Source organism: Hippoglossus hippoglossus, chromosome 11 (assembly GCF_009819705.1).
Source record: "Hippoglossus hippoglossus isolate fHipHip1 chromosome 11, fHipHip1.pri, whole genome shotgun sequence".
Taxonomy (NCBI): Eukaryota; Metazoa; Chordata; class Actinopteri; order Pleuronectiformes; family Pleuronectidae; genus Hippoglossus; species Hippoglossus hippoglossus.
This window is the reverse complement of record NC_047161.1, coordinates 20230773-20242908: the sequence shown is the minus strand read 5'-3', so window position 1 is coordinate 20242908 and position 12136 is coordinate 20230773. Positions and strand designations below refer to the sequence as shown.

Below are 12136 nucleotides of genomic sequence, written 5' to 3'. Positions count from 1 at the left end.
GGTGAAAGCTTGTCCTGAATGTGAATTTATTATTTTACCATTTGTTATAAGATGTTATTATTATGTTTTTATTATTCCAATTATTATTAATGGACTTGACTTCACATAAAACTAGGTAAACAAAAATAACCAAAGAATAGGAAAGAGGTGAGGGTGTGTGTGTGTGTATGTGTCTCCCACAGTCTCGACGTCCAGAGTTCAATATGTATACAAAGTCCGGTTCAGTCTCCCCGACAAACCCAACACACTTCATTTCACTCCAGTTCAAACAAAGAAAAACAGATGCAAAAAAATCTGTTCCAGGGATTTACCGCAGATCTTCATAAACCAACAACTCAGGAAAGTTAACAGAGAGAGAAGGGTCCATGTCGCTTCAATAACAACAGCGTTCCTATATACAATATGTTCAGGGCACTCATGGTACCATCGATGGTCAAGTCGGGCATAAGCTTGGGAGTGATTGGAAACATCCGCAGACACGCAACAGGCTGCACCTGCAGCTGTGACAGCATGCAGGATTGGTCAGGGAGATGTGTGGCAGTTCCTTCTTTGCGTACCGTGAACCAAAACTGGTCTGGGCCGCGGGTTTTGGTTTTGGTTCGAGAATCGTTACAGGCATATTTACTACTTGACTTTGTATCCAGTCATGTCTAAATTATTCAGTGAACTCAGTCTGCCAGGATGTTAGAAATAGTGACATTAACGCCAAGTCGTCTAATGAATCCTATCCACTTTCCTATCCTATTATATTTGTTGTATTATACTTGCCTAAACAACTATCCCCCAAAGTAAGTAATGTATGGGAAGAGATTACCCAGCCCCAGTTCTTTATTTATTTATGTGTGTTGACCCAACAGTTGTCAAATCAAAGTATATCATGTCTAAACAAAACGAACTGAGCCACTATGTTAAAGTCAGTAACTCAGTGTAGCTACTGCTAAGTATAGCCCTGGTCTGACACTTTTAGGCTCTGGGTTTAGTGTAAATGGTGTAATTACAATTGGGCTTAGGTTTAGAAATGATGTAACCAGTGAAAGATCATCATATACCTGCGATTTCTCATGTCTGGGTTTACTTACTGAAGATAAGAGTTGGTGGCTGTGTCTTTAGATCATGTGTGAGTTAGCTGGAGGTGATCTCTAATAGAGGCTTTCACAGAGAGAGAGAGAGAGAGAGAGAGAGAGAGAGAGAGAGAGAGAGAGAGAGAGAAGCAGGTTGATCTCTTAATGCTGCTTAGGCCAATCCTTTAGCACGCTTCCCAGGGCTAATCAAGCCACAAGGAGAGCATGAGTTAGCCAGAGGGAAACAAGGGTTTATCTGAGTACAGGAAGACTGTGCTAATCACTGTAATGTGGTTAGTTGAACTAGTATTGTTCTGCACAGGCTGCACCCGCACACAAAGAGTTGCGTTTTAAGGTGCAAACACCGTGATATTGGGTTTGATGGGTGACACATTAGATCTGAACAGGTTTGGGATTAATGACTCTGAAGAGTGGAAATTAAGGAATGATGATCCTTAACAGGGCTAATACATGGCAGTAGTTGTGTGGGGAACTGCTGACAACACAGTTTCAGCATGTTGGATGTTCCAAATTTGGGCAGGGGATGTTCCTGTCTTTTTTTATGTTTATTCTGAACTAAGTCAGCCATGACTGACATGTTTACCATAGTTAGAGAACAGTCTATGTTTCTTCACCCACCTCTTCCCCGATGGTTTTATCTACTACACTACTACACTGCATAGCTCTAGCGATGGTGCTCAGTTCAACACATTCATTATATGGATTACACTGGATACAAAATAAGAGGGTTCCGAGAGGACTAAATGTCTGCTTTTTTTTTTCTAGTGCCACTTGGAGATTTACATTTTTCGTTTTGAAACTATCAAATAGATTGCCATAGGATTTGTCCCATATATTGCAGGAATTCAAACAACCTGATGGTTTGATCCCCTTCCCTTTCATACAGCCTAACTTACTTACTTAAAGGTGCCAAAGGTGACCTGGATTTCTTTTGAGCTATTTGGGCAATATTCACTATCTTCCAACATGGGCCACTTTAGGTTCACATCAAAATAAAACCTTGCCTAGAGCTCCACATCTTTTGGGATATTTGGGTCACATTTGCTATTTTACAAGTGGGCCACTTTAGGCTCACATCCATTTTGTCCCAGCCACAAGACGGCCAGAAGTGCTGCATCATTGTCTGAAGTGGCTGACATCCGCATGTTATCTGGGAGCACCACAAGTAGGTCAAAGTTTTCAAATTTCCAGTGAAATATATCAACATCAAGCGGATAGATGGCAAAAACGTTGATACAGACCATCATGGTTCCCAGAGGATGTGTTATCATGACTCTGGATGGGTAGGGGATGTCCCCTGATTGCATAATTCAAATCTAAAGGTGCCTCATTCAACCAACTACACTGCACTGTCTACAATTACCAGCCAGATTAATGTGTTAACGATTAATGTGTATGTTCACATTCATATATTTTCAAAGATATTCTTCCCTTTATTGATAAGGCAGTGTCAGCGTGAAATGGGGAGAAAAATTAGTGAAGACACCCAGCAAAGGTTTGAGAAGGAACCAAACCTGTGGTCGCTGCAGGAGGCCTCAAGCCTCTAACTTTACTGTTTAACCCCGCAACAAGAAAAGCTCTCAGAATACCCATGACTTAACTCTGAGTTGTTGGTCCTTCCTAACACTTTCATTTTGGGAATAGAGGGAACACTGTGGCTACTTGGGGAGCGTCAGCAATTCTTTAAACCAGCCCCATGGTGAATAATTGGCCGGTGTCAACCATGTATATTTGTAAACCCATTTATCAGTCAAACCTGAGTGTGTATTCTCGTCTGCGCTGGCCTCTTGTCAGCTAACAGACGAGGTGGCGGCCATGCAGTGGAGTTGCACCCGGATCGAACAAACTCCACTCCCATGTAATTACTCAGCCTCCATGGTTCCACTGCCTTTTGGTGGCAAACTGACAGCAACACTCCTCCCCCATTGTCAGGCCTCCCTCTGGAAGTAATGAGGTATGCCACACACACAATGCCCATCCGCGTGTGTGTGTGTGTGTGTGTGTGTGTGTGTGTGTGTGTGTGTGTGTGTGTGTGTGTGTGTGTGTGTGTGTGTGTGTGTGTGTGTGTGTGTGTGTGCCAATGTGTAAATGAATGGGTGTTGCTATAGTTGTATGTGAGTGAGAAATAAAAGAAACTGAATAAAGTAGCAAGGAGGTGGATGCGGGACGAATTGCACGAATGACACTCTGCTTTTGTCAGGGTGGTGAGATACTAAACTACCTTATTACAAATTCTTTTTTACTTGTCAAGTAAAAGAAAAGAGAAATAAGAGTGTGTCAATGTTAATGGGGATTACAAGGTCGATTAGAGACAGCAGGCGGCTGAGAGAGAGAGACAAAGACACAGTGCTGAGTTCAGTGGAGTGGTGGTGTGTGCATGCACCTGTGTGTGTGTGTGTGTGTGTGTGTGTGTGTGTGTGTGTGTGTGTGTGTGTGTGTGTTTGTGTGTGTGTGTTTCTATACACAGCCACACCACCTGGGGCAGCCCGCCAGGCAGAATTGAACAGCTGGATTTAGCTCCTTCAAACCCACACAGAATAATGGCTGCAATTTGGCACCTGATGAATCCCATCAAAACCAGAAATAATCCCACCCGCCTTCATGACGCCTTAATGGCACTGCTCAAGATCCTCAAGCTCCAGGCCCATCTGACACTCCAGTGTGTGTTCAACATAACAAATGCCTTTTAATTACTCATGAACATCCATATGTTTCCACTGAAATGGTTGTCCAACATCAGCGGTGCACAAGAAAATGAGAATAAAGGTTTGATTCCCCCCAAGCCACACATGCTGCTACACAAACAAGTTCTGACAACACAGTCACACACTTGTTTGGCCTGTTTGCTATCAAAGTTAGATGAGACAGACAACAGACTGATCTGTTTAATGGGAGTCATGGACCCAGGCACAGGTGGGTTTAGGCTGGTTTAGCATAAAGACAGTAAGCAGCGAAAAACTGTAAACCAATCTCTGTCTGTCAAAAGTGATGGGCCTTCATCAATTTTATAACTCGCACAATATTGTTCAGAATGGCAAGCAAGTCACCCATAAATCCAAAAATCGTATTAGACAGAAAAAGGAAAAGGAAACTGCTCAAAAATGACAACCTCACTGGAGAAGGAGCTACTTTGAGCAAGCTGCAGTGTAATAGCAGAGCTGGGAGAATGCAGGCCGGCAGTAGGAGATTGGATGTGATCAGCTGAACTGAATCACCACCACTGGAGGATGTGTCATACCATAACAGAAGGACACTACTTCAGCCTTTGCCTTTGGGAACCACAGGAGGTCCACATAGAGAAAATGTAAGCTCCAGTCATTTTTGAAGAGCCACTGCAGCTACTAAGCAATGCAGTGCTCTACAATTGGGCGACTTTAAATTGAAATACAAAATCAGCCAATGTGGTCAGTGTTGTGGTAAAGACTAAGGTCTCCCTTGAAAAGATAGTTGAGTATTCTCATGTTGAATAATAGACCTATTTAATTCAGCCAGGTCTGCCACATGCGGCTGTAAGTATAATGGGGTAAAAAGTACAATATTTTCTTAGAAAATGTGGCAGAGTAAAACTAGACAGTCTCAAAATGTATTTAAATTTCAAGCTAGTATTTTCATTTGAAGTAAATAAGCTGTTTTATGTATTGATGCTAAGCTAGGCTAGACACATTCTTGACACAGCACAGATGAACATATTGACATTTTTTTTAATCTGACTCGAGAGACTATTCCTACAAATATGCATTAATCAGTATCTTGAACTCAGAAACAACCTTCAAAATCTAACTAGTTTGACATATTGCAGCCTTTCACTTTAGCAAACTTGTTCTTACTGTTTAGATTCCAACAGACCCAGTGCAACATTTGAGGTAAGATTTCTGGTCACCTGACAAATAATATTAGGTCCTCTATTTGCTCTCCTTTGGCTCATTTCATTGTACATCAGCTCCAATGAAAATATAACTGTCTCTTACGCTGATCAATGTTTCACCGTGTTCAGCGTGAGTGGTGAAAAAACAACACAATCAGCTAATAGCAGCTAACAAGCTCTGTAGACTTGCTTTTCTCTGGTTTTGTCAGTACAATCAACACCTCTCGCATCACACATAGTCATTTCATCCATGGCTCATATTGTTTCATATTATATATATGAACCTTGGTTCCATGGTTCAGAATATACTGATCACTGCAGTTTTAAACACATTACTGGCACCTTCAGATTTAAAGACACGAGTATCACTGTATCACCTTCATACACCTAAATCAGTCGACCTCCAGCTCACACGCAGCTTATTAAATGTACTGGTGTAAATGGCTGAATTAAGCACTTGACACTTGATCCGGAGAAGCTGCTGTATTTCACCGTCCACCCCCGCCTCCTTTTCTCCAGTGATACCCTCATGAGACCCCTCTCAGTTCTGAGGTTAAAGGTCACCTTGAGAGAGGGGGAGAGGGTGATGGTGACAGTGTGTGCCCGTGGGGGGGCTGAGGAGGGGCGGGGGGTAATTCTATGGGGACATTTGAGGAAGAACAAAGAGCGAGTCATGTGACTCGAGGTGAAGCCTCCTCTTTCTTTTGTGCGCCACATGGACACGAGCATCTGCGGTGGAGGGCCAGAACAGAGACGTACGCCACATGAGGACAATGCGGAGACACTGTTGTTTTCTGTGCGTGTGTGTGGTTTTTGCGGCCCTAAATGGCCACCATTCATTGGATCTTTCTGAAGCTGGCTTGGTCTGGAGAGAGGACCTGCCCCACTAATTACCATCAGTCATTGCTCTGGTTTGTTCAGCTCTGCGGGGACCATTGTTGTCCTGCACCAGTACAGGAAGTCTCCAGCTACACTGACAGTGTCACTGATGGTTAAAAGGTTGCTTGGAAAAGACAAATGAGAGAAAACAGGAAATATACAGCACAAACAACTGTTTTTAGGCACGCTGTGAGCCTCAAGAGCCACGGTTCATCGGATTTTGAGTGTATGGTGTGCATGCCATTCATCCGAAGCCTCAGAAATCTTAACTACACGCAGTACAGTAAGAAGCCATCGGTAGGGAAATAACATGACCCCTGCCTTTATCTAAATATGCCATGTTGACATGAGAGAAAAGACAATCAGAACATTGATTTTGCTCTGTTATTTCAGGTTATTTTATCCATTATCAAGTCATGGAGGTTTTGTTGTCCAGGAGAAGTAATAATAATTATTAGAGTATGGTGTGGCTTTTTTACTGTTTCTAACACAAATCATCTTGTTTGAGGAATTTATAAAAAATGACAGTATCTTGGGAAAAGACACGCATAAGGCAAATCCATGCACTGCATGCATCATAAAAAAGACTCTTTCTTGAACTGTGATGGATGTTTACATTAGATGGTTGAGGTCACAATTCTGCAGTTTGCCTTTGTCAAATCATCCAACTTGGTCAACAAATCAACCTGAAGAACTATGCCAACTCTAAGATATGACCCATAGGAGTAGAGCAGTGACAATGCATACTATACCTTTGTTATCATCGTTACAAGAAAACAATCCATAGATGCTTACAACCAGCAGGCATACTGGACCTTTGTCGTCATGGTAAGAATAACAAATGTTTAAACATTGCTTGACGGTTTGGTTACAGGTTTAGGAAAAGACTGTGGTTTGGTTAATGTAAGCATTTTCTTCAGAGAAGAGGACCTTTGTCATCATGGTTAGTCTTTTAAGTCTTTTATTGACCCATCAATGCAGCCCCAACTACATCCTAACACAGAGTGTATTGCTCTATATACGTACGTTGTCTACTATATTCCTCTTTTGCTCTAATCATAATTACTATGTCTGTAAGTACTCTCATAATTAAACTAGAGGTTGCCTAACAATAAAACATAAATATGGGTTGTAATAAACCTCTGTCAAAGATGAGCTATGTCTCAAAACCCACAAACATCAGCCACAGGTTTGGCCAGACTGACGGACTGTTTTTTTCTCCTGCCCCTGGCATTGGCTAACCTGCCTGTCTCAGACACTCCTGTGAAGGTTGATTTCTGCAGAAAAAATTATTGTGTTGGCCTCTGAAACTTTCCTCAGAATCAACCATTTATTGTAAGACCTACAAAAAAGAACAAAGTTGTGAAAGAAACCTTCCTTGTAAATGTATTTATCACCTGCAAGACTTATTTGGACAAACCAGGTGAGAGTGGGAGGAAATCCTAGAGAGCAACATGCAGGAACAGGAATAATCCCCAACCTTCTGTCTGTGGCTTCTGTGCATCAAATACTGAGACAACACAAGCAATTATTGTGCCAAAAGAAATTACACAGAGTGCCAAATTACACAATGCCACACAATTCCATACATATGCAGATAGTTAGGGGAGTAATGCGACCCGACCACTCATCTGTTTGTTTCATTTCGCATTCCCGGCCTGGTTACACTTCAGTCTTGGTTGTGGTCCACAGGGGATGATTAAGTAGATTAAATACTAATACAACCACAGTACATTTAGTGAAATTGTACTATCTCCCTTGGCACTGGTGCACATATTGCTGGGAACAGTTGTCTCTTGAGAACCCACCCTCACATATTACTCCTATGGCTAATTTCAGCAGCCCATCTGTACCAGAGTTATAGATGTAGCCAATTTGTAACTGAAAAAAATATGGAAGAGACTCCATCTCCTTTTCCAAGATCTTGACATACACCCTCTTTGCTCCAACACAAAAGCTATTGAGGTGCAGGAAGAGCCTCCTGCACATTGTCGTGTTGAGTATCTGGGGAATGGTCAGGGCTACGATGGGAAGGTGGGATCTCATCAAAAATGCCACGTCAAATGCAAGAATACAACAAGCAATAATAGTTAATTGCCATTCATGTCAACAGCAGTGCCAAGTTCCTGTCATTGAGCCAAACTAGCATCAGGGAGCCAAGTGCCGACACACTTAAGCTGAGAGGAGACACACATAAACATGTCTATACCGTATCTAGGTTAGCTTTGTCTGGCCAATCTGCTCTGGTTTCTCTATCCTTAATCTCCTCCCCTGTCTTTACACAGTGGGAGGTAGAACACATAATACCATCGGATTTCCATTCCTTCGCACAGGGTGTGAACAATGAAACTGGTGTGCAAAAAAAAAAAAAAAAAAGAGAATATGATCTTTTATTGATTAATATTATGTTATATAGTGTGCATGACATCTTTTTTTTTAAAGTTTTTTTTTCAAAGTATCTCAGTCTTTAGCCTCTTACTGGCATTGATTGAACTCTAAGATAAAAGAAGTTGTGCATGTAGTGTTATCTATCAATTATCAATTATTGCTGTCTATTCCTTTATATATTCCACATTTTGGGTTTGTATTGCACTCAGGAAATGGAAGCTAGTGCAGTTGCTTACGTTAGCACTCATTTGCACAAGGTATTTCGTCATCTGCTAAATCTTGGCAGTTAAAGGTGGGTGATCAAAAAACCTAAACAACAACGGCCACTTATTTACATATGCATATTAACATGCAATCACGCTCAATGATCTGAACTGTGAGCTATATTCCAGATAAATTACTTTTGGGAATATCCAGACTTAAACCAGCCATATCTATTTTTCACATTAAGACACAGCAATGCATTAAAGACAATCTCAGAAGTGGTCATGTTTCATGTATATGAAATCCCACAATGTTCACAGCTTTGAATTGAATCTGCCCTGCTTCTTGCTCACATTGAATTGATTTGTTTTTTAATTCAAAACACTAATGAAATTTAGTGATTTTTTTGTGCACCTACAATGATATTTTACCAATTAAATCACAGCACCGATATCATTAGTACCAAAGTTATCTACCTCAGACAACAACGTTGGGGCTGCTATCACTACAGAGAAACAAATTAACTTAATTATTTCTGGGAATTACATCTTTGGCCAAATAAGTGCACAATTCAAACACTGAAGGATATATATATATATATATGTATATATATGCATTTTGTTAAGCAAAAACAAATCCTAATTTCACAAGGACTGTACATTTAAATATCACAAACATAGCACATAGATTACATTTAGGATTCCCACTAAAGCCAGCATTGATCCCATGCAGCCTGAGCTAATTTACCAGGACTATACCCATTGATCAGCCCCTACTGGTGGGAAGGGGCTGCGGGGTCCCAATGAAACCAGTACATTGATCCAGAGAAACAGAGAGAGATTAGACAGATGTGAAAGTGAACATTGATCTCCAGCTGCATCCAAAGGGCACTCCTGTCCTGATGGGGTGAGGGAGATCCATCCCCCCCTACTCTTACTCCCCTCCTTCTCCCACTCCTTCACTTTGCTCGCTGGACCATGCATCAGTATTGTGTTCCTCTGACCATGTGCTGCTCTCTCACAGTGAATGAGCTTTTCGATCAGAGGGAGGCACCACCCAAAACAGCAACAACAGAGAGCTGTGTACCGCACATCTGCCTACACTGTAAAGATTGTTAACATTCACCTCGTGCTTCATCTTTGAACAAACAAAACACCTGCTTCATCGCTAAAATGGAGTGTTTTCATGTCTGTTGTAGCGCAGTGGTATTCCCTCCATACAAGAAGGAGCCACATGTGACTACAGTGCACGCACCATTTCTCATCAGTTGCACACATGTCAAACTGTAATAAATGAGCCAAATAGTAGTACTGGGCAGCCGAGGAGTCCCATATGCTTCAGCCTAGAACGAAGGAAGTACAGCCTATAAATGGGCAGCACAACCCACTACTCTAAACCTTGGTTATGGGGTAAAGAGACATTCACCTCAGGGACTGCAGTAAATATGTTACCCCACTACACTGTAGCAAGATGGCTCCAATGCATCAACCTCTGCCACATGCATCTCTGCAGAAAATGAGGCTCAGGAAAGAAACTTTTGCTTCCATTTGTCAGTTCCTCTTCCTCCTTGCAGGATTATTTGATGCAATCATAAAAAGTGAACAATAATATAGAAGCAAAAAAAATGTTACACTTTGAACAAGTTCAGCAGCACCCATTCATCATGTTATGGACACAAACATTTACATATTAATATTTCATCTAGGGTGCCAGAGTAGTAGTGAATGGGACAATCATCCTCTCCTAATCCTCGGAGGAGGTAATGAAATAGTAGAAGGTGGACCGTACCTGTTTGCCAGATGTACAGGGGTTTATTTTCCACTGCGGTTTGTGCATCCAGCTCCCAGATGGAGAAAAAGAGCAGTGCTAACCTCCAGAGAGAGGGGAGAGGTGCCCCACTCAAGACTGCCGGTGTCCCCACAGCTCTTTCGGGCAGCCCCATGGCCACCGCACGGCAACTACTGTAGTTCCCAATGCAGTCAGTAGGAAAAAAGCAAGCCTGTCCACGAGGAAGAGAGCTGGACTTAAGTATGTTTTCTGCTTTGTCCACACCAGCGAGTCCAAGAAGAAGTAATCCCGGATGAACGGGGCTGAACTCTCCTCTCGCTCTCCTCTTCCTCTCTGTTTCTCTTTCTCTCTTGGCTCCTTAATGAGAAAGAACGAGGTCTAGCAGCAATAAAGCAGGGAACAATAGATCCCTAAGCCCAGCCTGCTGCTGCTGCTGCTGTATGCCGGGTTGATGCAGCACCTCCCTCTCTCCCTCTCTAACATAGCAGACACATGCACACACGCCCACCATCTCTACTCTCCCTCCCTCTCACTTGTCTCTCATCTCTATCTCAAAGGAAGTTGTTCTGTGCTCTGACTGAGGTAGGCAGTTGGATCCACCAGGTGAAGGTGTGGAAGTGTATTAGTCGGTGAAACACTGCCTCAACATAAAATGTAATAATAAAGAAATAATTAAATCATCATCTGATGAAGGTGAAAAAGTAAAAGGAATGGGGATAAACAGGGATTCCACAGGGCTCTGTCCTTGGTCCACTGCTCTTCAGCTTATATTGTAAATTAATTATTTGCCAATATGTTACAGAGCAGTTGTTAATGTGTGAACATCACATTGTTATATGGATTTGAAAGCACCACAGTATATCCCCAGTTTCTGACCTCTCATTGCAAAACTACACAAATTGTCAAACTGTTTGACATTTGCAATTAATATTCAGAAAACCATGGCATTGTGTTTTCATCCAAGGATCAGCCCTCAGCAGAAGTCAGTGCTCAAGTTTGAGATTTAAACTGGCATTACATTCAGTAGAGTCCATACATCCACGCAAGACCTTTAGCACCTCACTTCATGAAACCACATTTAAATTCACTAGATGAAGATTTTTATTCGGATCTGCCCTAAATTGAAATCCATGATATATTCTCTGAGATATTGACTGATCTCACAATGTTGAAAAAATCTAAAAATATATAAATCCTAAATCCTCTCCCTGTTCCAGATCCACACCAAAATTATAGGTTCTTCCCTTATGATACTGCCTCCTTCCACCAAGTTTCATGGAAATCCATTATTTGTATGTGTAATCTTGCTCACAAATAAACGTACAAACCAAACAACAAACAAATAGATGTGTGAAAACATAAACCCCTCGGCGGAGGGAAATATTATCTAATCTTTCTATCTTTGATAGCTTCCAATCCAAATTTCTATTTAGGCTGTGGCTCAGGGGGTAGAGCGGTCGTCCGCTAGCCTGAAGGTCGGCAGTTTGCTCTACATAGATGCACTGTATGATTGTGTGTGTGAACGGGTTAATGGCAAACATTGTACTGTAAAACGCTTTGAGTGGTCATCAAGACAAGTGAAGCACTATATAAAGACAGACCAGAAAAAATACAGACCAAAACATTAGATTTTTCATTTTTGCTGGTGCTACAACCAGCAAGTTCAAATAAATCCAGCATAATTTTACTTTAGTATGACATAGATAATAGATAATGTTGTTTATATAAAATCTAATTTCAATTGGAATGCAAATGAGGCTAGAACACTCGCACTGCTTGCCTCGGTATCCTTTTTATGCAAAAGTCCACTTACAAGAGTTTTGGAACATCCTCAACAGCCAATCAATTTCAATTCACAATTTCAACACTGTCTACAATGCCAGAAGGAAAACTGATCAACAATGAAGAGTAACCTTCATCAATATTTGAA

The 12136-nt window shown here is 41.6% G+C and overlaps 1 protein-coding gene across 1 annotated transcript in view; it reads right to left on the bottom strand.

Annotated features, from left to right (window-relative positions):
• Positions 1 to 10665, bottom strand: part of thsd7aa (thrombospondin, type I, domain containing 7Aa) — a 137985-nt gene extending 127320 nt beyond the window's left edge. Inside the window, exon 1 of the mRNA XM_034600231.1 lies at positions 10207 to 10665. Within this exon, the coding sequence (XP_034456122.1) occupies positions 10207 to 10360 (154 nt within the window). The 5' untranslated portion in view covers positions 10361 to 10665. The remainder of the gene's footprint in view (positions 1 to 10206) is intronic.
• Positions 10666 to 12136: the final 1471 nt, after the last annotated feature.